Source organism: Hirundo rustica, chromosome 1, assembly GCF_015227805.2.
Source record: "Hirundo rustica isolate bHirRus1 chromosome 1, bHirRus1.pri.v3, whole genome shotgun sequence".
NCBI lineage: Eukaryota > Metazoa > Chordata > Aves > Passeriformes > Hirundinidae > Hirundo > Hirundo rustica.
In genome coordinates, this window is record NC_053450.1 from 155335799 (window position 1) to 155363359 (window position 27561).

The 27561-nt window shown below is 52.9% G+C and overlaps 1 protein-coding gene across 6 annotated transcripts in view; it reads left to right on the plus strand.

The window, feature by feature from the left end:
• MAP4 (microtubule associated protein 4) overlaps window positions 1–27561 on the plus strand; it is a 159692-nt gene that overhangs the window by 23248 nt on the left and 108883 nt on the right. For all 6 annotated transcript variants that reach the window (XM_040064439.2, XM_058421112.1, XM_058421117.1 and 3 more), the window contains exons 2-3: window positions 5171–5223; window positions 27156–27414. In XM_040064439.2, the coding sequence (XP_039920373.1) occupies window positions 27174–27414 (241 nt within the window). In that variant the 5' untranslated portion in view covers window positions 5171–5223; window positions 27156–27173. The remainder of the gene's footprint in view (window positions 1–5170; window positions 5224–27155; window positions 27415–27561) is intronic.

Genomic DNA, 27561 nt, shown 5'->3' on the forward strand with positions numbered 1-27561 from the left:
CAGGGACAGGCTTTGCTGATTCTCACCAAGGGCAGTTTCTGCCGTGGGTTTTGGGGCAGATGTGGATGTTAATGTTCTTGTTTTGTTTCGACACTTCAGGAAGATCTTTCAGGCTTTCTGCGCTTGTGTCAAAGTCCTTCATCTCAGCCTTCTCTGCGTGTTTCCAGGCTCCTGTCACGTACAGTTTATGTGTAACACAGTCTGTGCCACGTTCCTCTCTTGAGCACTAACAAACCAGAGGGTTCTGCCTTCCGGAACTTTCCTTCCCAGGTGAGTGCAGCCCTCGCTGCGCTGCCCAGCCTTCCAGAGCCCTTTGGGCAGCTCCTTGGCTGGTCCTTGACCCTGGCGCCGTGCCAACCCCTGAGTCACTCCTCCGACTTCGCGGAGTCACTGCTCCTTGTTTCTCCTTTCCAAATCGCTCCTGACATCCCCAAATCCTTGGTGCTATAAAAACAGCCCCGCTTGTGCAGCTGCTGATTTCCTGTCTGATTGCATGAACCCCGGCGGGTTTGAACTTTGTCAGGCCGAATCGCTGCCCAGGACTCTGGTTTGAAAGTCTGTCCCCTCCAGTAAGGACGAAATGTGGGTGCTGCCAGGGAATGTCTGCTTGCTTCGCAGGGGAAGGCTTTCATTCTTCCTTTGCTACCTGGGACCAGGGAGGATCGCCTCCTTCTCCAAGCAGCAGGACTTGCGTGACATCCGTGGAGCTCTGGCTTGCTGCTCATGAATATTTCCCTAGAAAATGATTCACTCTTCAAGTGCAGTGGAAACACATCCTGTGTTTTGAAGGCTCTTTAAATTATTAGTCTAACTTAACTCCTCTTGGGAGGAGCTCCACTCAGAAGCCTGGAGTTAAATGTAAAAGCAGTCTCTTTCAAATCCCAGGATCATTTGGGTTGGAAAAGATCTCCAAGGCCGCCGAGTCCGAGCTGTGACCAACCTCCTCCTTGTCCCAAAGCACTGAGTGCCACATGCAGCCATTCCTTGGACACCTCCAGGGATGGGAGCTCACAGCCTCCCTGGGCAGCCCCTTCCAGGGTCTGAGCACCTTTTCCATGGGGAAATTCCTGCTGCTGTCCAAGCTGAGCCTCCCCTGGCCCAGGCTGTGGCCGTTCCCTCTGCTCCTGTCCCTGTTCCCTGGAGCAGAGCCCGACCCCCTGGCTGTTCCCTCCTGTCAGGGACCTGTGCAGAGCCACAAGATCCCCTCTGAGCCTCCTTTTCTCCAGGCTCAGCCCCTTCCCAGCTCCTTTATCCATTTCTCCTGGGATTTACTGTCACCTTTATCCTCATGCCAGTGTGCGAGCAGGAGTTCGATGCTGAAGAAAAATTCGTTGAGTATTTGGCTGTGGTGCCCATGGAGGAAAAAAGTCCATCATATATTTGTGAATAAAGTCTTGGTTTAGGATCTGGGTGGGTTCAGGAACAGGCAAGGAGACAACAAAGGGGGCTGTGGCCGTAAAGGCAGTTTTCCTTCTCAGGGAAGCTGTGCCTGCCCGTGGCAGGGATTGAAATGAGATCTTCAAGGTCTCTTCCACCCCAAACCATCCTGTGCTTCTGTGATTCCTTGTCAGGTTGTAGTTATTGCTCTGGGAAGAGCCAGGGATGGAAATCTGAGCTGCCCAATCCGCATTTCATGGCCACTGTGTATATTTAGCTCAGGGTTCACCAGCCCTTGCCTTTGGAGCTAGGCATCCGACACCCTGGACTGGTTTGCATGTGGAATGTTGGAGCTGGGATGGGCAACGCCCCTCCTGGCTTCTCCTGTCAAGTGATCTTCGTGCCCTGGATGTGTTGGAGACACGTTGGGAGTGTTGGGAGCTATTTAAAGGGAGCTCTGTTTATCCAGAGCTTTGGAAACCAAGCCTGAAGGGTGAGAGAACAGGAAACTCAGAGGCTGAGGGGCTTTCTCCTGCAGGGCACGGGGAAACAGCGGGAATTTGGGATGGGAATACAGCAAGGGCTGCTTGTTTAGGGAATTTGGAGGAGCTGCTAAGAGCTTCTGATACGGTGAATGGCACATTCTTTCTCTCTGTTCTAAGCTCAGCGGCACTGAAGTGCATTCCACCTGGCTGGGATCAGAGCGCTAATCCAGAGCACTGCTCTGCTCCCTGTCTCTGGCATCACCAGCAGGATCTGGGCACACAGAAACTCCTGCATCCTTGGCACTGGAGACGGTCCAGTGATGATCATTTTGTGAGGTGGATGAGGGGAATCACTGGCTGACGTCCTTTTTGGGTGGCTGGGAGTTCATCCTCCAGAGGGCTGTCACTGGAAATGGGCAGAGATGAGTAGGCGCTGCTAAGAGTCGTAAGAACCTTCGAAACTGCAAAAAAGCTGCAGGGAATTGTTAATGTTTGCCCTGAAATAGGGATATGATTTTGGAATTGCATTGCAGAGACTGGGTGGTAACCTGGAAGCGGTCAGTGTTAATGGGATGCAGGAGCTGGAGGAGCCCTTGGAATGTTCTGTGCTCGCAGGATGAGGAGCTGGGGAAGCAGAGGAGCTGAGGAACAAGATCTACTGGTGCAGGACGTGGAACTGGATCTTACAGGGCCAGCAAACAGCAGCCCTCTGCACGCCTGGCGGTGCCTGTTCTCTGACAGTGCAGGCAGGATCCAGTGGGGAGTGGCATTCGTCAGATCCCTGCTTTTCCTCGGCGCTGCTTTTCCGTGTCGCTTGTGGGAGAGCAGTGCTGGGGAGGCAGGGAGCTGGGAACGTGGGGTCACAGCGCAGGGACAGGTACCTCTGCTCAGTAGAACAGTTCTCAGCAGACCTTCTCCAAGCTGGAGAACAGTCCTGGTTAGTCATGGGCCACATGAGCAGGGATTTGCTGGTTTTCTCCTGCTGTTCAACAAAGCTTCTGCAACAGTTGGAGTCTTCCTCAATTTATCGTGGCAGGGGACGGGGTAAAGTCTCTCAAATCATTTTAACACCCATCTCGTAAGAAACCTTGGCAGCCACACCTTCAATTTCAGCAAATCTGTCGGTTTGGGGTAAGAAGCACAGATATTTAACACTTCAGCCTCTCAGTGAGAACACCCCCTAACTTAAAGAGCATCAGTTTTACAGTGGGGGCAGTTAAGACCCCCACAGTACAGAAATTTTGCCCTTCAGGGGTTATTTAGAGAGCAACCAGAGGTGCAGCCTCACCAAAGAAAAAGTTGGTTTGCCCAGACCAAGAACCTGTGATGGATTTTATCTCCCAGTTCCCAGGGCTGACCCAGCACTGCCCCATTTGAACTGGAGCAGCACTAAAAAAAAAAAAGAAGCTTCTCATTTTCTTCAATTCTGCCCGAAAAAAAAGAGGTGTCTGGGTTGTTTTCCTTAACAAATAAGGTAAAGCTTTGGTGCTTTCTGTGCAAAGAGATTGGAATCTCATGTGTGAGAGTGGATCCCAGCAAGGAGTGTGGGATGGATGCCAGGGGGGCAGGCAGCGGGGCCGCGATGCCGTGGGAAGGGTGTGGCTGTTCTCCAGGGAGAAGGAGCTGGACAGAAGGACCCTGATGTCCCAGTTTATCACAGGGTGGCTCACCTGCAAATAAAGGGTGTGCAGAAAGGAGGTGTGGGATCGTGGTGTGGGTTAGCAGAGCCCCTCGGAGGGAAGGGGAGCCTCAGTGTTACCCCACAATCGAGCTGGCACTGAGCACCTCGTGCAGCTGAATCCTGCCCCAGAGATTCCTCCGTCCCTTAATTGATGTGCTGACTCCCCTTCCCAGCCTTTCTGAAGGGAGCAGGACTCTTCTGGAAGGCTTTTCTCACTCCTGAGTGCTTCACTGCTTTACTGAAGCCGAAACGACACTTTTCACTGGGCCGTTTCCTCATTTAGCTGAAAGCTCTGGCGTTTTACTTCCCTGGAACACGAAATGTCCATCTGTGGGGAGAGGAGCATGGATTAATGTTTGTGTCTGACTGCTGAGATGATATTCTCCTGTGAGATTGGCTTGATGACTTGCAGTGGTGGAGAACGAGTTGGACGTTCATTTCTCCATGTGGATTGAAATACTTTAACTCCGTGGCTCAGTTTATGATCTCTTCTCCAAGGGGGCTATAAGGAGTAATTATTGGGATAGAATAATTTTTTTGACAGCTGTGTTTGCTTCACAATTAAGAAACATTGTCAACAGAGTGTAAAACGTGGGGCAGAAAAATTTGGGAGGCGACACCCAGGCGAGGAGACGGTTCCCTGGGAAATCTGGTGGGAGCAGCTGCCCTGGAATCGTGGCAAAAGCAGAGAAAACAGCTGGAGCAGGTGAAGGTGGGCTCGTGACTCGGATGTGGCTGTCACAGGTGGCTGGGCTGGCGTGACAGGGACTGACAGGGACCCTGTGAGCTCTTAAGCCATTCACTGAGCACCTGAAAGGCTGCTTAGGGGCAGGGATGTCCTGATCAGCCTGGATTAATTCAGCTTTCGTGCTGTGTTTGGGGAAACCTGTTAAGGTGTGTAAGGAGGGGAAAGTCGCCCGCAGTTTTCACGGAATATCCTAAACAGCTTGAGCAAGTGTTGGTGGGAAGTGGCAATCTCAGGGTGGTTGGAATGTGGGGGGACCCCTGGAGATCACCCAGCCAGGGTCACCTCAGCAGGGCCACGGGGATGTGTCCAGGTGGGTTTGGGGTGTCTCCAGAGAGGGAGACCCCAGGATGGCCTGGGCAGCTGTTCCAGGGCTCTGCCCCTCCATGGAAAGAGGCTCTTCCTCCCTGCTGTGCTTTGGTTTGTGGCCGCTGCTCCTCGTGCCGTGTGTGGCACCACTGAGCAGAGCCTGGCACCGTCCCGTGCCAGCCCTTGGGGAGGTTTGTGCGCAGTGCTGGGCTCCCCTGAGCCTGCCCAGGCCCAGCTCCTGCACTCTCTGCTCACCAGAGACGCTCCAGGGCCCTGAAACATCTCCTGGCCTCTGCTGGAGCCTCCCCAGCAGCTCCAGCACGGAGCAGCCCAGAGCCGGCCGGGAGATCCCAGCTGTGCAGGATCCCCTCCCTCAGCCCTGATCCCAGCAGCAGTGAGGCGTTGAGAAAGAAACACCAAGAAAAGCTGCCTGGATCGCTGGAGGGGGACTGCAGCAAAATCTCTCAAGTCTTTGTCGATTCTGAGTGACTCCACTCGTGTCCCAGCACCCCGAATTCCCTGCCATCCCAGGGCTCTGGAATCACACAACTCCTTCTGCTTTGTGTCTTGCAGATAAGCACTTTCTGAGGACTGAAGTACCTGCCCAGGGAGCATCTGCTTGTGAGGTAGGAACTGATTTTCTAATGACCCAACAGGAGCTGTTTAATTCAGAAGCAGAGGTTTGGTGCAGCTGTGTGTGCACACCAGAGCAGCTGTGCAGGGAATTGCAGCCACCATCCAGAGGTGTGGAACGAGAGTTGTGCCACTGGGAGCTTCTGTGGAGCAGACACGTCTGGAGTGCACTCACCTTTCCGTTCTGTTCTGTTCAGCCTCCTAATTCCTGCTCCTTTTACCTCCTAATTCCTGCTCCTTTTACCTCCTAATTCCTGCTGCTTTTACCTCCTAATTCCTGCTCCTTTTACCTCCTAATTCCCGCTCCTTTTACCTCCTAATTCCTGCTGCTTTTGCCTCCTAATTCCTGCTCCTTTTACCTCCTAATTCCTGCTCCTTTTACCTCCTAATTCCTGCTCCTTTTACCTCCTAATTCCTGTTCCTTTTGCCTCCTAATTCCTGCTCCTTTTGCCTCCTAATTCCTGCTCCTTTTACCTCCTAATTCCTGTTCCTTTTGCCTCCTAATTCCTGCTCCTTTTGCCTCCTAATTCCTGCTCCTTTTACCTCCTAATTCCTGTTCCTTTTGCCTCCTAATTCCTGCTCCTTTTGCCTCCTAATTCCTGCTCCTTTTACCTCCTAATTCCTGCTCCTTTTACCTCCTAATTCCTGCTCCTTTTACCTCCTAATTCCTGCTCCTTTTGCCTCCTAATTCCTGCTGCTTTTGCCTCCTAATTCCTGCTGCTTTTACCTCCTAATTCCTGCTCCTTTTGCCTCCTAATTCCTGCTCCTTTTACCTCCTAATTCCTGCTCCTTTTGCCTCCTAATTCCTGCTCCTTTTGCCTCCTAATTCCTGCTCCTTTTACCTCCTAATTCCTGCTCCTTTTGCCTCCTAATTCCTGTTCCTTTTACCTCCTAATTCCTGTTCCTTTTGCCTCCTAATTCCTGCTGCTTTTGCCTCCTAATTCCTGCTCCTTTTACCTCCTAATTCCTGTTCCTTTTGCCTCCTAATTCCTGCTGCTTTTGCCTCCTAATTCCTGCTGCTTTTGCCTCCTAATTCCTGCTCCTTTTACCTCCTAATTCCTGCTCCTTTTACCTCCTAATTCCTGCTCCTTTTGCCTCCTAATTCCTGCTGCTTTTGCCTCCTAATTCCTGCTCCTTTTACCTCCTAATTCCTGCTCCTTTTACCTCCTAATTCCTGCTCCTTTTACCTCCTAATTCCTGCTGCTTTTACCTCCTAATTCCTGCTCCTTTTACCTCCTAATTCCTGCTCCTTTTACCTCCTAATTCTTGCTGCTTTTACCTCCTAATTCCTGCTCCTTTTACCTCCTAATTCCTGCTGCTTTTACCTCCTAATTCCTGCTGCTTTTACCTCCTAATTCCTGCTCCTTTTACCTCCTAATTCCTGCTGCTTTTACCTCCTAATTCCTGCTGCTTTTACCTCCTAATTCCTGCTCCTTTTGCCTCCTAATTCCTGCTGCTTTTACCTCCTAATTCCTGCTCCTTTTGCCTCCTAATTCCTGCTCCTTTTACCTCCTAATTCCTGCTCCTTTTACCTCCTAATTCCTGCTGCTTTTGCCTCCTAATTCCTGCTCCTTTTACCTCCTAATTCCTGCTCCTTTTACCTCCTAATTCCTGCTCCTTTTACCTCCTAATTCCTGCTCCTTTTGCCTCCTAATTCCTGCTCCTTTTGCCTCCTAATTCCTGCTCCTTTTACCTCCTAATTCCTGCTCCTTTTGCCTCCTAATTCCTGCTCCTTTTGCCTCCTAATTCCTGCTCCTTTTGCCTCCTAATTCCTGCTCCTTTTGCCTCCTAATTCCTGCTCCTTTTACCTCCTAATTCCTGCTCCTTTTGCCTCCTAATTCCTGCTCCTTTTGCCTCCTAATTCCTGCTCCTTTTGCCTCCTAATTCCTGCTCCTTTTGCCTCCTAACTCCTGCTCCTTTTTCACCCTTCCAGTTCAAATCCTTCCAGAGGGAATCACAGAAAGGTTTGGGTTGGAAGGGACATTAAGGGTCACCCAGTGCCACCCCTGTCCTGGCAGGGACATCTTCCACTGTCCTGGGCTGCTCCAACCTGGCACTGGGCACTGCCAGGGATGCAGGGGCAGCCACAGCTGCTCTGGGAATTCCATCCCAGCCAGGAATCCCTTCCCAATCTCCCATCCATCCCTGCCCCTGGCAGTGGGAGCCATTCCCTGTGTCCTGTCCCTCCAGCCCTTGTCCCCAGCCCCTCTGCAGCTCTCCTGGAGCCCCTTCAGGCCCTGCCAGAGGCTCAGAGCTCTCCCTGGAGCCTTCTCCTCTCCAGGGGAACATTCCCAGCTCTCCCAGCCCGGCTCTAGAGCAGAGGGGCTCCAGCTTTTTGGGTATTTATTGAAGTTTCAGACATTCCTGGGGTTCTGGTTGGGGTAACAGGGCTGATGTGGAATTCTAGGCTTGTCCTTTGTGGCCGCTTGAACCTTCTTTCCTTTTCTGCTTCAAAGGGCTCACATCTTTAACTTGGTCACTCAAATCTTCTTTTTATCAGTGTAAGAGGACTACAAAAGATTAAAATGGGTAAACTAGGCTAAGGAAAACAAGTCAGATCTGATTTGTTAGGAATTGGCAGCAGCGGATCATCCCAAGTTTTTTATCCTAGCTGGCCTCAGGGGAAGGCACAATAAAGCTGCAGTTCCACTGCAATCTGCCATCAGCTCTGCAGTCAGGATGTGCGAGGTGCAGGTGCTCACATGATGTGGTTTGGGAGGGGAATTTCAATTTATTCCCGATCCTTGTATGGACTCACAGACCCAGGTGTCTTCTGCAGAGCAGTTTGGGTTTGTTCTCCGGTGCTGGTTATGTCTTGTAGTCCTGAGAGGAATTTCTGCTGTTTTCTTCGCTGTTTGATCCATCCATCTGCCTTCTCCTGTAGAAAAGGCCCGGGCTGGCAGTGCTGGTAGCAGCCAGTGACCCCTGGCTGTGAGGAGTGCAGAGCAGTCCCAGGGACGGGACAAAACACCTTGATTTATCCACTGCCATCTCCAGGAACTGCCTGCAGGTGACAGGACCCTCACAAGTCTCCTAAAACTTAGTTACGGGATAAAATTATTCCTCAGGTGCCTTTTCTTTCAGTGCCCTTAACGGCAGACACAGAGATAACACCATAGGTGCAGAATCCTTTCTTTTCAGTGGGGCTGATGCTCCTGCTCATGGGACTGGAGGAGGCTTCTGTGTCCCTGTTCCTGGGGTGCCCGGGAGATGCTCCCAGTTCCTGGGGTGCCTGGGAGATGCTCCCAGTTCCTGAGGTGCCTGGGAGATGCTCCCAGTTCCTGAGGTGCCTGGGAGATGCTCCCAGTTCCCCCAGTTCCTGAGGTGCCTGGGAGATGCTCCCAGTTCCTGAGGTGCCTGGGAGATGCTCCCAGTTCCTGGGGTGCCTGGGAGATGCTCCCAGTTCTCCCAGTTCCTGGGGTGCCTGGGAGATGCTCCCAGTTCCTGGGGTGCCTGGGAGATGCTCCCAGTTCCTGGGGTGCCTGGGAGATGCTCCCAGTTCCTGGGGTGCCTGGGAGATGCTCCCAGTTCCCCCAGTTCCTGAGGTGCCTGGGAGATGCTCCCAGTTCCTGAGGTGCCTGGGAGATGCTCCCAGTTCCTGAGGTGCCTGGGAGATGCTCCCAGTTCCTGAGGTGCCTGGGAGATGCTCCCAGTTCCCCCAGTTCCTGAGGTGCCTGGCAGTTGCTCCCAGTTCCTGAGGTGGCCATTCCCAGCTCCTGCTGGCCATCCCGTGGCTGTGGCCTCTGGCCAAACCCTCTTAAGCTGTCGTCTCAAAGGCGCTTGAGGAGAAGCCAAGGAAGATGGCTTATCCCCCCCGGCTGGGACGGAGGGGGGCCGTGCCCGGGGTGCCCCACGTGCTTGTCCCCGTGGCCTCAGTGACCCTGCAGAGGTCACGGGAGGTGGGATGTCACCTTCTCCTCGGGGAGAGGTGACAGAGACATGGGAGAGCTTTGTGTTTTCCTTCCTGCGCCTGCCAGCCTTGAGCGGGTTTTGTTTGTCCTCTGTGCCCGGCTCCTGGGATGTCTGGGCTGGATTTCGACTTCATGGGATATCTCCAGCAGGGAGAGACCCTTAGGGGTCATCGAGTCCTACAGCCTGCTCCTCACAGGACCACCTCAGACTGAAGCCCATGGCTGAGAGCGTTCTCCAGGCACCCCTGGGGCCCTGACAGGCCGTGCTGTACCTCCAAACTTGTCTAGGGAGGTGACTCTGCCCTTAGGATTTTCCTCCTTTGTACAGAGCGGGGAGTTCCAGCAGGAGCTGCCTCCTGGAGTGCCAGGCATCCTCCACCTGCCTCTCCACATCCAGGACATGCAGACCAACCAGGTGTTTCCCACAGACTGCACTGAGCAGCTGCAAATGCTTCCTGGAGCGATTTATCCGGGAATATTTAATCCAGCTTCCTCCCCCACATCCTCTGGAAGCTGGGAGAGCAGGGAGGAAGGAGGAAGCGCTGGTGGGAGCTGGGCACTGCCAGGGTTGGGTCGGCCTGGCTGGGGAATATCTCGGGTTCTTTACAGATTGCCCCTCGGGAATAGCCCAGTTCTTCCTGCTCGTTCCATCAGGAGCTCTTCCAGCCCAGGGAATGTTTGGTCATCCCTCCTAAAATGCAGACGCCAACCGTGATTGTGGCACCCGGATCTTCATTTGGTTCTCGTGTGGGTTCCACGCGTGCAGGTGGGGAGAAAACACTTCTGCGAACGTCACCTGCGGGATAAATCGGGGTTTTGTTGTGTCGTGGCTCTAAGTGGGAAGAAACACCCACAAACCCACGTCTTTAGGGTCACTTTTATTGGGTGTGAGGCCCTGGCACAGGGTGCCCAGGGAAGCTCCTGCTGCCCCTGGATCCCTGGCAGTGCCCAAGGCCAGGTTGGACGCTTGGAGCAGCCTGGGACAGTGGGAGGTTGTTGGAGTCCAGGGCATTCCTTTGGCTGCCCTGGAGGGTCAGGGACCTGGGCAGAGGGGTCAGGGACCCCAGCCCAGAGCCCAGAGCTCAGAGAGACACTGGATTTGATCTCAGTCCATGGGAAAAACTTCCTACACTGAGAGAGGGTTTACAGGCCACAAGAGTGTGAAAAATAGTAGTTTAGTACATCACAGGGTGAAAAAACAGTGGGTTTGGGATTTTTGGCATTGAAGTGAATGGGGCAAGATGGAGATTTTGGGGCGTTGTCTCCTTCTTCTTCCTTCTTGCAGTGACATGGCACAAAGTAGTCAGTGAGGACTGGGTCAGAGTAAAGATGACCTTTTTAATATTAGTGATAGGCATTGGCAAGAAATAGTAAATAAGAAATACGTAGCAATTAGTATAAAAGATAAGGACAGCCCAGCTCAGGGGGAGATGTGAGGAGTCCAAGCCGCGGCAAACATCTTGTTGGACTGAGAAAATTGTAAGATAAGAACTAATAAAAGAAGTATGCGACCTTGAAAAATCTAAACCTGAAGACTCCGTCTCTTCCTTCGGTTTGGCACAGAGCTGTGCAGAGGGCAAAAAAGACTCTGAAACCACCTGAATGCCGGGGAATTTAAACTCCTGAAGGAGGTGTCCCTGTCCATGGCAGGGGGTGGCACTGGGTGGGATTTAAGGTCCCTCCAACCCAAACCGTTCAGGAATTTGAGGATTCTGAGTCAGTTTACCACTTAAGGTTTTACTTTCCTAAAGTGATGTGGGGAGCATCCTTAATTAAAATCACCGAGTAGTTATTTTCATGGAATATCCTATTTTTTCCCTTTTGGACGGGAATTGCTGTGTCCAGGGGCACCTCAGTGTGGCACTGGACGCTGCAGCTGCACCTGCCATAAGAAAGTGAATTACTCCCTGGACAAACCACCACGCCACGCCTGATAGCGCTGCAGGGACACCTGGAATGTGTTTTATTGCTCTTTCTTTCACAAAATCTCAGCTTTTGTTTTCTCTCCAGGGCCCTGTTTTCCAGGCACCCTTGAATGCGTTTGCTATCAGGAGCACGGAAATGTAAATACAATGGTGGTTGGGCTGCAGCAGCTCCTCCCTTCCTCCCCCCGCCTTCCTGCATGCACTTGGGAAGGGGGGAGCTGTTCTTCTGCGTTAATTCATTTCAGAAAGGACCGTTCTTCCCCCTGCTGCCGCCCCATCAGATCTCAAAGAGACACAATTCTCTCCCTGAGACCAAGAGCTAACACAAGGCCTCGTGCTGTGGCTCCCCTTGGCGTTTCCCCAAGCTCCTGCCTACCGGCACATCCCATTTTTTAACTGGATAAGTTCTACTTGAACTAAGGTTGCATTCTTCTGCTTGCAACATTTGAGCTCATTTCCTAGGAGAAAAACTAAAGAGAATCGGAGCCTTCACCAACCTGAGTCTCCCAGCCTTAAGTTGGCAGCTGTTTGTGGGAGGTGTTGCCCGAGCGTGGTCGTGCTGGATGTGGCTGGGAGCTAATGCTGGTCGATCTCTCAGTCAGCAGGAATTTTGTCATTAAGCCCAGGTCAGGATAGCAGAAAGGCTCCAGCGCAGGGTTCGTTCTTTGGCCTCACCCGGGAGGAGCTGGGCTCAGCTGTCGGACGTGAGCAGTCGCTCTGTGCCCGTCATCTGCTTTTTTTACTGAGCCTGTCACCAGCTTTGTGTGGCAGGAACAACTTTCCGGGCAGAGCTGTTTTCTCTCCGGCTCCCAGGCCTTTCTCGCCTAAGCTGGCGCGGCGGGTGCCGCCGATGTGTCTGTCCCTGGTCACTGCTGAGGAGTTCAGTGATGCTCCTCTGGCCCTGGGCCAGCTGTGGGGCTGAAGCAGCTCAAGAAAAATCCCCGGGATCCTCTCTAAGAATAAACATCACGTGAGAGCAGGAGTGTCCCCCTGCTTGGGGACAGTTAACCTGTGCTGGGAGGCAATGACCGCAGCTTAAGGGCTGGGCTGGCGTCCCTCTGGCTGTGAGGGGATAAAGCTGCAAGGCCACAGGACCTGGACCTGCAGCTTTCCTTGTGCTCAGCGTGACGCGGTGCTTTCAGAGCCTGCCGGGTTTGTAAGTGAAGAATCTGGAAGTTCTCCTTCGAGGGAGGTGGGAATGTGGTTTAGCAGAGCTCCCTCCAGGTGGAATCCTGCTGGATGTGCCACTGAACACGTTTTTAGGCTCTTCTCTGTGGCTGGTGTCCCTCCCCTGGGTGGTGCAGGACTGGTGCAGCAGTGTGCTGGTGCTGCCTCGTGGCGCCGAGGGATGCTGAGCTCATTCATCTCCCCAGGAATTCCCTGGCTGAGGGAGAAGGTCGCTCTCTGCACTAAAGCTGGAGCCATGAATTGCCCCGTGGTCCCTCAGAGTTTCCTGAGTTCTCCGCTGGGGAGGTTTGGGGTGTCTCACTGGACCTTTCCCTGCCTCAGTTATCCTTCTCCCTGTGCTTGGGAGCTGTGCCATCACCCCCAGGAGTGCCCCTCTCCCTCGGATCACAGGCAGGCAGTTTTCGCTTCCCGAGCTTCTTCCAACAAATCCTTTCCTGAGCTGTTGTAGCCAAAGGGTTCAGCCCTGCTTGCAGACGGGCCCAAGTGTGATCAGTGCTTTTGAAGCTGTAGGCTTCTACCTTGGTTTAAAAGGATTGCAGAGGTTTGCCTTTCTCACCTGTGTGTAGGCACAAATATCCCTGCTTACAAGTAATTCCTATTAGGGCGGAATATGTTTAATCTCCGTTACATCTGTTGTGGAGTTGCCCCAGGACGAACAAAATCCAAACGTGGACTTGCCAAAGGTGGTGCAAAAAAGGCTCTTTCTGAGCATGTTCCAGTGTGGAAAGGCAGCCTGGGATATCCCAGAGGTGTCCTCAGCAGGGTGAGGAGCGGGGATATGCCAAAGGTGTCCCTAAGAGAGTCAGGAGCAGGGATATCCCAAAGGTGTCCTCAGCAGGGTGAGGAGCAGGGATATCCCAAAGGTGTCCCTAACAGGAACAGGGATATCCCAAAGGTGTCCCTAACAGGAACAGGGATATCCCGAAGGTGTCCCTGAGAGAGTCAGGAACAGGGATATCCCAAAGGTGTCCCTAATGGAGTCAGGAGCAGGGATATCCCAAAGGTGTCCTCAGCAGGGTGAGGAGCAGGGATATCCCAAAGGTGTCCCTAAGAGAGTCAGGAACAGGGATATCCCAAAGGTGTCCCTAACAGGGTCAGGGATATCCCAAAGGTGTCCCTAACAGGAACAGGAACAGGGATATCCCAAAGGTGTCCCGAACAGGAACAGGGATATCCCAAAGGTGTCCCTAACAGGGTCAGGAACAGGGATATCCCAGAGGTGTCCCTAACAGGAGCAGGGATATCCCAAAGGTGTCCCTAACAGGGTCAGGGATATCCCAAAGGTGTCCCTAACAGGAACAGGGATATCCCAAAGGTGTCCCGAACAGGAACAGGGATATCCCAAAGGTGTCCCTAACAGGAACAGGGATATCCCAAAGGTGTCCCTAACAGGAACAGGGATATCCCAAAGGTGTCCCTAACAGGAACAGGGATATCCCAAAGGTGTCCCTAACAGGGTCAGGGATATCCCAAAGGTGTCCCTAACAGGTTCAGGAACAGGGCTATCCCAAAGGTGTCCCTAACAGGAACAGGAACAGGGATATCCCAAAGGTGTCCCTAACAGGAACAGGGATATCCCAGAGGTGTCCCTAACAGGAACAGGGATATCCCAAAGGTGTCCCTAACAGGGTCAGGAACAGGGATATCCCAAAGGTGTCCCTAACAGGGTCAGGAACAGGGATATCCCAAAGGTGTCCCTAACAGGAACAGGGATATCCCAAAGGTGTCCCTAACAGGAACAGGAACAAGGATATCCCAAAGGTGTCCCTAACAGGAACAGGGATATCCCAAAGGTGTCCCTAACAGGAACAGGGATATCCCAGAGGTGTCCCTAACAGGAGCAGGGATATCCCAAAGGTGTCCCTAATGGAGTCAGTAACAGGGATATCCCAAAGGTGTCCCTAAGAGAGTCAGGAGCAGGGATATCCCAGAGGTGTCCCTAACAGAGTGAGGAACAGGGATATCCCAAAGGTGTCCCTAACAGGAACAGGGATATCCCAAAGGTGTCCCTAACAGGAACAGGGATATCCCAAAGGTGTCCCTAACAGGAACAGGGATATCCCAAAGGTGTCCCTAACAGGAACAGGGATATCCCAAAGGTGTCCCTAACAGGAACAGGGATATCCCAAAGGTGTCCCTAACAGGAACAGGGATATCCCAAAGGTGTCCCTAACAGGGTCAGGGATATCCCAAAGGTGTCCCTAACAGGTTCAGGAACAGGGCTATCCCAAAGGTGTCCCTAACAGGAACAGGAACAGGGATATCCCAAAGGTGTCCCTAACAGGAACAGGGATATCCCAGAGGTGTCCCTAACAGGAACAGGGATATCCCAAAGGTGTCCCTAACAGGGTCAGGAACAGGGATATCCCAAAGGTGTCCCTAACAGGGTCAGGAACAGGGATATCCCAAAGGTGTCCCTAACAGGAACAGGGATATCCCAAAGGTGTCCCTAACAGGGTCAGGGATATCCCAAAGGTGTCCCTAACAGGAACAGGGATATCCCAAAGGTGTCCCTAACAGGAACAGGAACAAGGATATCCCAAAGGTGTCCCTAACAGGAACAGGGATATCCCAAAGGTGTCCCTAACAGGGTCAGGGATATCCCAAACGTGTCCCTAATGGAGTCAGTAACAGGGATATCCCAAAGGTGTCCCTAAGAGAGTCAGGAGCAGGGATATCCCAGAGGTGTCCCTAACAGAGTGAGGAACAGGGATATCCCAAAGGTGTCCCTAACAGGAACAGGGATATCCCAAAGGTGTCCCTAACAGGAACAGGGATATCCCAAAGGTGTCCCTAACAGGAACAGGGATATCCCAAAGGTGTCCCTAACAGGAACAGGGATATCCACAGCTTGGAGCCTTCCAGGTGTGTTCTGCTCCCACCCTAAATGTGCTTAGGGACTTCAGTTCTCCAGGAATTTCTGAGCACCTGAGTGGCCAGAAGAAGAGGGCATTTTGTTGCTGGCCTGGAGAGCCCTGTGGCTGGAGTGGGAGGTGTTTGTGTGTGTGTGGTCCGTGGGCACGTCCCCGTGGGGCAGATCCCCAGTGTGGAACTCATTTCTTGGTATAGAAATGCTTTGTTTCATCCTTCCAGAGCTTTTTGACCTTGCAGTAGGGTTTGAAAGCTTTAAAATGTTATTTTCTCTTGACAAACCGCCTTGGAAAAAACAGTGCCAGGTTTGCTGTTCCACTCCTCTGGAGTGCATGAAAACAATTCTCCACTCAACTTTCTCACGTGGAAGCTTCCAGTCCTGTGTCCTGATGGGCAGGTTCTGGCGCTCTGTAATTAAGTTGTCAGGAGAAGAGCTTATTTTAATTAAAAGTGAAGTATCTGCTCTGGTACAGTCACTGACACAACTGGAATTGTTCTGTGCAGGGCAAGGAGTGGAGCCCGTGTGGAAGTGGAGTGGCTGGAGGCAGGGATGGAGACCAAGCTGGGCCTGATCCCCAGCTTAAATTTCAGGGTTCACCCTCCCTGGCCTTGCTTTCCCTCCTACGCTCTCAGATGTGTACATACACATATTTACATATTATTATGTATACATAAAGCGAAACTGTCAGTCGACGAAGGCGCTGAGGACCTGCACACCGGTACTCAAACTATAATTTAGGCCCGACTAAACCTCTGAATTTTTATCTCACAGCATGACTTGAGCTCATCCTCGTCCCTGGGTTTGTCCTTCCCGTGTTTTTGCTGCACGGTTTTCACCCCACCTTAGAAATTAACGCCCAGATTCTCACGTGAGAACAAAATCCATTGTTCTGGGAGACGTGGACACGAGACAAAGGTGGGATGGGACAAATTCAGAGGAGCTGGCACGAGGGCTGAGGGGCTGAGGGGCTGAGGTGAACTTCTGTGGTGGAACCTCTCCCTTTTTGTGCACTCAGCTGCTGTGTCCAGGCTGTGGCGGTGAGGTGACGTTGCGGGAAGCGTGAGGAGGTAAAGATGAGAATTGTTGGGTGATGCGCTCTGTCAGTGATGTGCCATCCTCCCCTCTGTCCCAGGAGAGGGATCTCTCTGGGCAGAGCCTGGCAGCCCAGAGAGCCTTGTGGTGGGTTTTGTGGTGGGTTTTGTGGTGGGTTTTGTGGTGGGCTTGCTCCGGCAGGGAGGTGGATCCAGGCTCCTCCCTGGGCTGGGCGCTAATAAAGGAAAGCAGCTGACGGGAGCAGCTGCTGAGGCTCAGCCCAGCATCCTCCAGAGAAATTGCTTTGCAAAACAGCCCTTTCCTACCCTGCCCCCTCTCCTCCTTCGCTGTGCCAGGAGAAAAGAGGAGACTCTTCCCCCATGATTGATGGAGCTCTCCTTTTTTGGTGCTGCCCGTTGGGGGAGCGGCGCACGAAATCCCCTCTGCCGCGAGGCGCTGAGAGCCAGCAGCCGAGCTGGGCACCTTGGAGCTAAAACTTCCAGCTCTGGGCACAAGGTGGGCAGGCTCTTCTTCTTTTTTTTTTCCTTAGATAAATATTTGTGATTTTTTTTTTTTTTTTTTGGAGTCCTTTTTTAGGTCTCTCGCTTCAGTGCTTGTGGGCCTGTGCTAGAGCTCGACGCTTGAAAGTCCCTCCCGGTTCTTATCTCTGAACTCATCTTCCATGTGGCTTTTTTGAAGGCCAGCCAAGAGCATTAATCCCCACCTTCTCGAGTCCCTAATCCCTGCTGGGGCTTAGAGGAAAGTTATTCTTGTCCTCCCAGTGAGGCTGCTCTGGCAGAGCCATCCCTCTGTGTAACTTAAGGCAGGTTTATTAATGTGACTTTTTATCAGCTTGGAGCGGGTACAGCTCCGGATGGGGCAATCCAGCTTGGGACAGTCTTACCCCATCCTGCTGAGTGCTTTGTGGCGCTGAGGTTGCCCAAAGGGAGGGAATGCAGGAGGTTGCTGTGCTCTTACCTCGTCTCGGGCGTAATTACAATAATAAAACGCTCTTTGCAGGCACGAGTACGTGCCACGGATCTTTTTTGGGCACGGGTGCAGCTGCAGCGCAGTCAGGGCTGGAAGCGGGTGATCCTTTGCAGTCGTATCGCTCTTCCTCTCCTCAGCCCGACGTTCCTAAAGCCTCCCAGCTCTGGTTTTTGTCCAGTTGTGGCTGCGCCGGCGTCCGGCCCTGTCCCCCTTCCCACCATCCCTCCTTGCTCAGAGGCTGCTCTGCTCCCAGGAGCGCTTCTCTGAAGGCTCCAGGCTGCTCCAGGTGGCCTTCCTTCCATCCCCTGTCCTGCCAGGGGGGACAGGAGGGGAGCTGGAGCGGTTCTGCCTTCGGTTCAGTTCAGTTTGGTGCCTTTGGTGTGTGTCAGGGAAGGGTTTGGGAGGCGGCTCAGGAGCTGAGCTGCCTCTCCGCAGGGAAATTGCAAAACTCCCCTCCAGGCTTTTGGACAAGTGCAGAGCAATTGCAGTGCAATTCCCAGGAATGCAGCAGGGCTGCTCTCTTGGGTGTCTGGAGTTTTCTGTCTGCAGTTCCGTGGGCAGAGCAGCAGGAGATGAAACATCCTGGCGCTTCAAGCTCCTCGCGCCGAGCGCAGCAGAGCCTGGAACGAGCCAGAGGGGAACCGCTGGAAAAGCTGCAGGGGAGACTCCGAGATGAGACTTTGCAGAGCTGATGTCAAACAGGGGATCTGTGCCGTGGAAATGCTGAGTCCCAGAGGCCTGGCTGGAGCTGCTGGCACGGTGGGCAGCCCTGGCACAGGGAGCCCAGAGCAGCTGTGGCTGCCCCTGGATCCCTGGCAATGCCCAAGGCCAGGTTGGACACTTGGAGCACCCCAGGACAGTGGGAGGTGTCCCTGGCAGCGGTGGCACTGGAGGATCTTTAAGATCCCTCCAAGCCAAACCCATCCTCTGACACCATTCCATGATGGTTTTAATACACTTTTAAAACAAGGCTCTTAACAGTCGCAGTTAGGAGCTGCTTGAGCAGCTAGAAAATAAAAGGAAGGATCTTGAACTGACACGTGTCTTTTGGATAATTAGAAAAGGAGATGTTGAAGCATATAAGAAGTCAACTCTCAATATAGAAAACTAACAAATTCGCATCGTGTAATCAATGTATCAGCACTAATCATCTTAGGAAGCTGAGATAACACATTTCTCAACCGTCATGTGCTTATAACCTCAAAATAGAACACAAAAAAGCTGAAACAGCTTACAACCAGTAACAGCCACGATGTGAAATTGTTACTGACTCTTCTGTGTTATCTGTGGAAGATAAAACAGCAGAGATTGTAATGAACAACAAAACCTTTCAGGAAATCAAGGGTCAAACAAATTGTGTCTTCTTCCATTCACAGACAGGTGTGCGTGTGAATTTAGACACTCTCGAACAGGAATTCTCCCCGCTGCTCTTGCATTTGGATATTCCTTCTGCCTTGATCTTTTGACAGAGATCTGGCTCCAGCTAATTACTTTTATTTCGCCTAAGCGCAGAACGTAGACTTTATTTTTAAACTGCTTTTACTGAGTTGAAAATAACGTTAATCGGGGACACGCAATATTCCTGTTACCCGCCGCTGGAACTCCTCAAAGTCCTGAAGTACTGCTGTTTATTTCTCTGTTCCTATTGCTCTGTTCCTTTTCCTCTGAGCCCTGGCCACATTCTGTGTGGAGGCCTGGAACCTTCCATGATACCTGGGAATGATGGCATCAATCCTCTCCAGGCAGGAGAGGGCAAGGTTTGGTGGCACGTGCAGGGCAGTTCCTCCTGTGCAGGAGGTTCCTCAGCAGGATCCTGGCTGTGGTTTGGAAGGGAATGCTTTGTGGCATGCATTGGCAGCCAGGTGGGAAGCAGCAGCAGTGGCAGAGCCTTTGGCTGCTGGCAGCTTTTGGCCTGTGCCAGGATGGTCAGAGCCCTCCACGCAGTGGGATCGATTCCTGCGTGGAATTACGGACTTACACCGAGCTAAATGCTGGAGTGGCCCAGGTCCCTCCAGGACCAGGCTCCCTGTAAAATCCCTGGGGCACAGGTTGTGTTTGGAGTGGGCAGTGCAGAGCCTCCACCTCCTCTTGGAAGAGCTCACTGCAGGGGCAGGGGCAAAGCTGAGGCTGCGTGGGGCATCCCTTGATCGTCCTCGCTGGGATACGGCGGAATTCCTTGGAAAACATCCTCCAGGACGTTTCATTGTGAGGTTGTTGTTCCAGCTGTAAACGTGCACTGTCCTTTCGGGCTTTGGTGTTGCCGTGGTTCCTGCAGCAGTCTTGCAGCTCCAGTGCAGTTTTTATGGGTGTTTTCCTCCGTGCAGTGCGTGGATTGGGTGACGTTCCTGAGATGCGCTCTGCAGTTTCACAGGATCTTTTTAAGGACTTAAGGACTTTAGGGAAAAACACTTCCAAGATCACTGAGTCCAACCTTTGACTGACACCTACATATCAATTAAACCACAGTTTAACTCAAGTAGTTTAACTGGAGTCATCCTGGTTGCTGTTTCCTCCCCTGGATGCCCTTCTGGTCCTGCACTTCCCTTAGAGTCCCTTTACATTAAAGAAAAATTAAAGTCCCTTTACATTAAAGGGGCTTTCCTTATAGTCCCTTTTTTGTTGTTGAATCAAATACAGATAATTTTAATATTATTGAATATCCACATCTAAAAAGAGCAGGTGGGAACTGCTTTAGTAGAGCTGGGAATTGCTGGCCTGGCAGCCTTCAGGCCACCTTCAGTGATGCCTTTTGGGCTGGCAGTGAGTAGGAGCTGCTCACGTGGAGAGAGGAGCTCCTTTTACCACCTGCCCTTGGCTAGTGTGGGGTTTGTGCCTGGTTATCCTTGGACACTTCATCATTCCACAGCAAGCTCTCCGAGCCACGAGTGGCTGCGAGGCAGGGAGGAAACAGAGGTCTCGTGAAATCTCCAGAAACGGAGGGGATGTTTTTAACATTCCCAAGGAGGCAGGAATGCTGGGAGCCTGTCTGCTGCCTGGCCCTGCTAATTCCTGTGGCATCTGCATAATTGATGATGGGGAGGGCACGGCTCGTTGGCTTTATCAGTGCTTTCCTCAGGGAGATGGAGCTGATGGAAGTGTTCCTGATGATGGAGCAGAAATCGTCATTAAGGACTCGGATGCAGCGAGCTGGGTTTATTTGCAGTACCAATAACAGCAAAAGCAACGCTTGAAGCGGAGAAATGGCTCTTTCCCTAAGGAATGAAACCCTGCAGTTGATGGACACCCTGGAGGAGCCTCAGGTTTCCCCACTCGTGGAAGGACCAGGTGGGAGCAGCAGTCAGAGGCTGAGGGAGAGGTTCCTGACCACAGAAGTGGAAGCAGGGAGATGCCAGACATGGAAGAGGAAGTGGCTGGGAGCAGACAGGGAGAGGAGGAAGCAATTGGGGCTGAAGTTCTGCCTCGGCTTTGGGGTCCTGTTGAAACTTCATTGACCCCATCTGAAATGAGAACTTCAGACTTCTGTTTGTTGTCTGGGGTGTGGCCATGAGGGGATTGTGGAAGTGACTGAGATCTGCAGGGAACCTTCAGAGCTGTTTCGTGGTTACAGTCCTGGAGAATCCCAGACTGGTTTGGGTTGGAAAGAACCTTTAGGATCATCCAGTGCCACCCTCTGCTATAGCAGGGACAACTCCCACTGCCCCAGGCTGCTCCAAACCCTGTCCAGCCTGGCACTGGGCACTGCCAGGATCCAGGGGCAGCCACAGCTGCTCTGGGAATTCCAGCCCAGCCAGGAATCCCTTCCCAATCTCCCATCCAGCCCTGCCCTCTGGCAGTGGGAGCCATTCCCTGTGTCCTGTCCCTCCAGCCCTTGTCCCCAGTCCCTCTGCAGCTCTCCTGGAGCCCCTTCAGGCCCTGGAAGGGGGAATCTGGGATTCCTGAGTGGAAATCCCTGTCTTGTCCTTGTGGAGGCAACAGTAGGAACTGTTTTCCCTTCACTTGTGCGTTTCTGGCTTGTTTTCTGTAGCAGCTCGGAGGCTCTGGGGCTGACTGAATTTATTCTGAGTAATTCAAGCGAGCTCAGGGAGTTTGTGCTGAGAAGGGAAACAACTCTGCGAGTGCTTTGTCTGTTGTAGCTGAAAATCATCAAATGCCCCAAACCTGCTCTCTTTGTCCCCAAATCTGCCTCCTCTGGTCCTGCCCCGTCTCTCGTCCCTCACGCGGGAGGGCAGCAATCATTTAAACCCTATAAATAATAGCTGGGCAATCTCTTGCTGTGTTTCTGGGTTGTCTGAAGGAGAACGTGGCTCTGGGACTCTCCCTGAAATCCTCCCTTGCTGGAAGTCCAAACATGCACTAGAAATCGGGAATATCTGATGTTTGCTCTCCCAGGAGCTCTGAGGGAGCTGCCAGCTCACTCTGGTCTCAGCAGCACCTCCGAGCTGAAATTTGGGTTGATTTTGCTGTGGAAGTATCTGGAATCTCCTAATTAATCCTGCTTTGATGATGTCGTCGGGTGCTTGGGCTGGTGCAGCGGGTCTGGAGCATCCCAAGGACCCTTCCCTGTGCCGGGGGGTGGTACCTGCACATCAGGGGATCCTTGGGGACCTGATTCCTGAAGATAATTCTGGAATCCAGGTCTCCCTTTCTGAGGCTGGTTTATCCAGCAAGTTGAGCCCAGTGTGATTTTCGGTGTTGGAAAGATTTTATTAAAGATCTCTCCAGCCTCCATCTCTTTGTCTCTTAGAAGCTTCTGGTGGTTTGTGGGATTTTCCTGTGACTCCAGAAACAGCCATAAAGCAGAGCTCTGGCTGCGTTTAACTTTAAAAACAATAAATAAGTGAATCCCGTTGGTTTGGGCTGTGCCAAAAAAAAAAAGAGATAAAAAATTCAGTTGGGTCACAGCTTTTCGTGCCCAGCCATGGAATGTGAGGAATGCTGTGTCCTCTCCTTTGGGAGGATGGATGCAGAAATCTTTCCGTGGATTCCAGGGCTCTGGGAAGGAGGATGACTTAGCAGATCTCTGCTCTCCTGTTTCCTCCCGCCTCAGCAGCCACGGCTGAATGCTCCCAACAGCTCCAGCTAAGAAAAGCAACCTGACTTAGCCAGGAGAAATGGGAATTATGACCGAGCTGTGCCCGTTTCTCCCAGCCAGGCATTTAATTTGGGATGGAGTTAGGAGCTAATTTTAAAGGAGCAAGTGGATCTGATGGAATAATGGATGTGCTTCTCATAAATCCGGGCATCAGAGTCTCCTTTAAACCGGCAAAAGTGAGGCAATGTTACTGCCCAGGTTTCTCTTCCCTCTCTGGCAGGGAGGTTGCTGGGCCAGGGGCTGAGCCCAGGCTGTTTGGAGCAGGATGGAGCTGTGGATTGCTGCCAGCAGCCTGGCAGGGCTCTGGAGCAGGCTGGGATGCTGTGTCACTGTCACTGTCACTGTCACGTACCTGGCTGTGCTCCTCTGGGAGGATTCTGCCAGGTTTTCATTCCTTGGGACGTAAGGCAGCGTCCTGCACTGAGGAGGATGGTGTCTGCACGCTTTACAGCTTTCAGGTTTGGGTTTCTTGGGCAGCGTCCCCGTGCCCACTCTCCTCTTCCTCTGTCTCCAGACAAGACACACGGAATCTGGGTCAGACTGATCATAACTTGAAGTTCCAAGGCTGTGCGTGCCCGGAGGCAGGAGCACAACAGAGCGCTCAGGGAAGCTGCAAAATGGAAGCACAAAGTTCGGGAAATAAATTCCACTCTTCCCTGGATGAGAAGCTGGGGGCTGTGGCTCGTGCAGGGTTTGATTTGCCTCCTTTTCCAGAGGGTGGTGAGTGGGATGATGGCTCTGGGAAGTTGTTCCAGGGGGTCGCTTGAAGTAAAACCTGGGCGAGGAAGCTGCTGAAGAGAAGTTCTGGACACCCTGAGCAGTTGTTGATGCCTCTGGATCCCTGGAAGTGTCCAAGGCCAGGCTGGACAGGGCTGGGAGCACCTTGGGATTGTGGAAGGTGGATGATCCTTGAGGTCCTTCCAACCCAAACCATCCTGGGACGCTTCCAGGGATGTGGAATCCAGCTGGGACTAAAATCCAGTTGGCTGGTTGGATCTCTTTGGAACAAGACACCAGCATGGAGGGTCTGTGATGTGGGTAAGGGATTGAAATAACTCAGATTAGCTGAGGAGAGATGGGTTTTATTTATCCCAGCAGACAGGTTACTCAGGGAGTACACGGAGATTCTGAGCCTGGAGAGGAACAGAAGGCGCAAACCCTGAGTGTAACACATCAGCTGTGCCTACAACAGGGGAGATCGAAACAATCCCCCAGTGTCGGAAGAACGTGTGAGTTAGAGGAACACGACTGCTTTGCTTTGGGGTGATTTGAAGATTTCCTGGAATGTGTTGCTCCAGGAAAGGCCTTCTCCTTGCCCGGGCTGCAGCTGTCCCCGTGGCAGTGGCAGGGCTGTGCCCTGCTCCCTCCACACCTTTCCTTGGAGAAAACCCCTCCCATAGGGAGGGCTGGGCTGCCCTTGGAGGCTGGTCCTGGCTGCAAACCTGGAGTCAGGTTGGTGTCAGCCACGCTCCCTCTGCTGATTTAACACCCACGAGCACCTCAGCAGCTGTTCCTGTGCTGAATTATTCAGAATCCCTGAATCCCTGAGGCTGGAAAAGTCCTCCCAGCCCACTGAGTGCACCCTGTGCCCAATCCCCACCCTGTCCCCAGCCCAGAGCTCTGAGTGCCACCTCCAGGAATTCCTGGGATCTCCAGGGATGGGCACTGCAAACCTCCCTGGGCAGCTCCAGTGCTTGCTCACCCTTTCCTTTCAGGAGGGGATTTCAGAGCGCTTTTAAACCTCTGCCGTCAGAAATCTCTGCCACTCCTCGGTTTTTCTCTTTCATGCCGAGCTTGATGTCAGAATTCATCTTCCCTGTGCTCTGTAAATGTCTGATTTCCAGAGCTGTGGAGGGAGGCAGGGGATTAAACTGCACCTTGCTGAGGATCCTTTAATGCAGCTCTGTTCTATATGAATGGAAATGGGGTAGGAAGAATCTGTCTCTCTAAGCTGCTCGACGCCTGAACGTGCTCCAGGATTTGCTCTCACTCTCCTTGGGCACAATCCCTGCAATATCCTCATTTTCCTCTTGCCTTAGTTGGCAGACAAGCCCTGGGAGTGTGGGAATTTGGTGTCGTTTGGCTGCTGTAACACCAGAGAGGGGAAAGGAGGAATTCCCAGGGGTGCTGTGGCTGTCCTTGGAGCCCACCTGGGCTGAGGAGGGATCCCTGCAGTTTGTGCCAGCTGCTCCTGCGTGTCTGAGACACCGGGGCCGTGTTTAAAATGGCTTTTCTTAGTTATTTTTACACACCTTTTTCACATTCCCTATTTAGCTAAATATGGAGAGGGAAATGTCCTGCTGATAAGGCTGCACAGCCTCATTATTATTTCCCCCCAGAAAGTAGATCACTCCAGCGTCCTAGTTCCTGTGTAGCCCTGAAATAGCAGCACTGTCAGTGCCACAAAACCCCCAAAATGCCATTTATTTTATGGCAGCTATTCCATGGAGCGCAGCTCTGCTCCCAGGGAACAGCTTCCAGCTGGGCCAGGGGAGGTTTAGTTGGATTTTGGGAACAATTCCTTCCCCAAAAGTGCTCTCTAGCCCTGGCACAGCTGCCCAGGGCAGGGGTGGAGTCCCCATCCCTGCAGGGATTTAAAAACCTGCGGATGTGGCACTTGGGGACATGGTTGGGGTGACCTTGGCAGCGCTGGGGGAATGGCTGGGCTGGATGGAGCCAGAGGACTTTTCCAGCCTCAGTCACTCTGTGCTCGTGATGCAGCTTGCTGGGACATCTGAACATTGTTTTTCTTTCTGATGCTAAATGACATTTTCAGGAGACGGTGATTAAATGTTCATCGCTGCACATTGAGACTCACTGACCTGACACCAAGGGTTCACTTGGGAGTTGAAAGCAAAGGAGGATGTGCCTGAAAAATTGACTTTTTCTGGGCCCCATTTGTTCCTTGGAGGAGACTGCTCAGTGCAGGGATTAAACTTCTGGAAGTGCCTTCCGTGGCTGGGCAGTGCAGCCAGTTGTGTGCACATCTGGATGATGCTTTGTCTTAAAAGAGTCAGGAACTCGGAAAGAAACCTTTTTGATAAGACTCTTTTCATTTAAATATAAAACATTTTGGTGTTGTTTTTTTTTTTAACTGGCCATGATTCATTCAACTGTGACCCTGCCCATGGGGTGAGCAGCTCCAAACTTTTCACCTCCGGATTTCCAAGCCGTGATTCTTCAGGGCCTTTATCTAAACCACCAAGAAGTGCGGTTGCTGCCTGAAGTGCCGGTCTGCCTTCGAGTCTGACCTTTTATTGTTGGAAGAATAAAAAAAATCAGAGCTTGACCTGAATTGGTTTCCATAATAGACTTGCCTGGAAGGACAGGAGCAGCCCCCATCAGTGGGACACCATTGTTCCCACGGAATGTCGGCCTGCAGCCCGTAGGTACGCGGCGGCCGCGCGGCGCTGACGCGGAATTTCCTGCAGTTCAAGGAGTGGGAGCCTTTGTTTTTTGGGAACAAGGGGCTCTGTGTTGGGGCAGGCCGTGGAAGGCAGCGGGCCTGGGCTGCTGCTCCGTGGTCACTGGGGTCACTGGGGTCCCCCCTCCTGACCCAGCAGACGCACAAGTGTCCCTTGTGCTCCTGGGGCTGTGGCTGCAGCTCTGTGTCAGCAGCTCCTCGTGTCCCTAAGGAGAGGCCACAGCCGGGCTGGGAGAGCTGGGAACGTTCAGCTGGAGGAGGGAAAAGCCAGGGACACCTCAGAGCCCCTTCCAGGAGAGCTGGGAATGTTCACCTGGATGGGAGAAAAGCCAGGGACACCTCAGAGCCCCTTCCAGGAGAGCTGGGAACGTTCACCTGGATGGGAGAAAAGCCAGGGACACCTCAGAGCCCCTTCCAGGAGAGCTGGGAACGTTCAGCTGGAGGAGGGAAGAGCCAGGGACACCTCAGAGCCCCTTCCAGGAGAGCTGGGAACGTTCAGCTGGACGGGAGAAAAGCCGGGGACACCTCAGAGCCCCTTCCAGGAGAGCTGGGAACGTTCAGCTGGAGGAGGGAAGAGCCAGGGACACCTCAGAGCCCCTTCCAGGAGAGCTGGGAACGTTCACCTGGACGAGGGAAGAGCCAGGAACACCTCAGAGCCCTTTCCAGGAGAGCTGGAGAGGGGCTGGGGACAAAGCTTTTCTGTACATCCCAGCAGTTTTTGTGGGCTCTTGTTCCCAAGAATCACTTCAAAAGGCTGAAACGTGGAAAAGTCAAGACCTGGTGATGGGCGTGTGTTGTGCCAACCTCAAGGCTGGAGATGAGTCAGTTCAGGTGCATTTTTTCCGCTTGGTGCCAGGAATTAAGCTGAACTCAAGAGATGCAAATCAGGCAGGGATCACTGGTGATTACTTCTCTGTTTCCAGTTGGAGCTGTGGATATCATGCCGGCGTGTGCACTTCGCTGTATTTTCTCCACGTGAACGTTCTTAAAACCTCACTTTCCCTCCCAAATCGCAGGGCTGGCGGGGGTTTGCCGGGATTAGCGAGGTTTGCTGAGGACATGGACGCGCTGCAGGACCCTCTGGGAGGGATCAGGAGCTGCACCGAAGCGTCCATCAGAGATTATGTAAAATCCTAATCTCACAGGGGAGCCCGGGTGGAGTCAAGCCCGGCACTGAATTCTCTTGCGTCACTTTGTGCTGCTGAGGGTGTAATTAACCCCACATCTGGGGCAGGGCGGGAGTCGATGTCACACCATGGCCGCCCTGGCCAGGTACTGGCCGTTTTGGGTTTTTTTTACATTTTCTGTTTAAGGTTCTGGTAAGAGACCCCACGAGATGTAACCTCCACGAGCTCAACCCGCTTTCCACGCTCCCGGTTCGTTTCCGCTCTGCGGGGCGCGAGGTTTAGAAACACCCCTGAACTTAGGCACCGACCAAACATTTCTGGTGGCGTGGAGGCGCAGCGGCGCCGGGGAGGCGCAGGGATCTCCGCTGAAGCGTGTTCTCTCTCCCCCTGCCCGGGTTTGCAGGTGCAGAGGCGCTCAGGCATGGCGGAGCTGGAGCACAACCTGAGCCTGGCCGACGCGCTGACGGAGCCACCCCACGACGTGGAGGAGGAGGTGAAGAGAGACTTCATCGCCACGCTGGAGGCCGAGAAGTTCGACGACGTGGTTGGAGAGACCGTGGACAAGACAGACTACGTGCCCCTGCTGGACGACGAGGACGACGCAAAGCCCGGCAGCCAGGAGCCCAGGAGCAAAGGGCACGCGGACGGGATTCCCGCGGAACGTAAGTGTCCCAAAAACCGCCCCTGGAGCACGAGGGGACACCTGTGCCCATGTGGCACGGCTGGGGCAGCGTTTCCCCTGGTGCTGGCCTCAGGGGACACCTGTGCCCATGTGGCATGGCTGGGGCAGCGTTTCTCCTGGTGCTGGC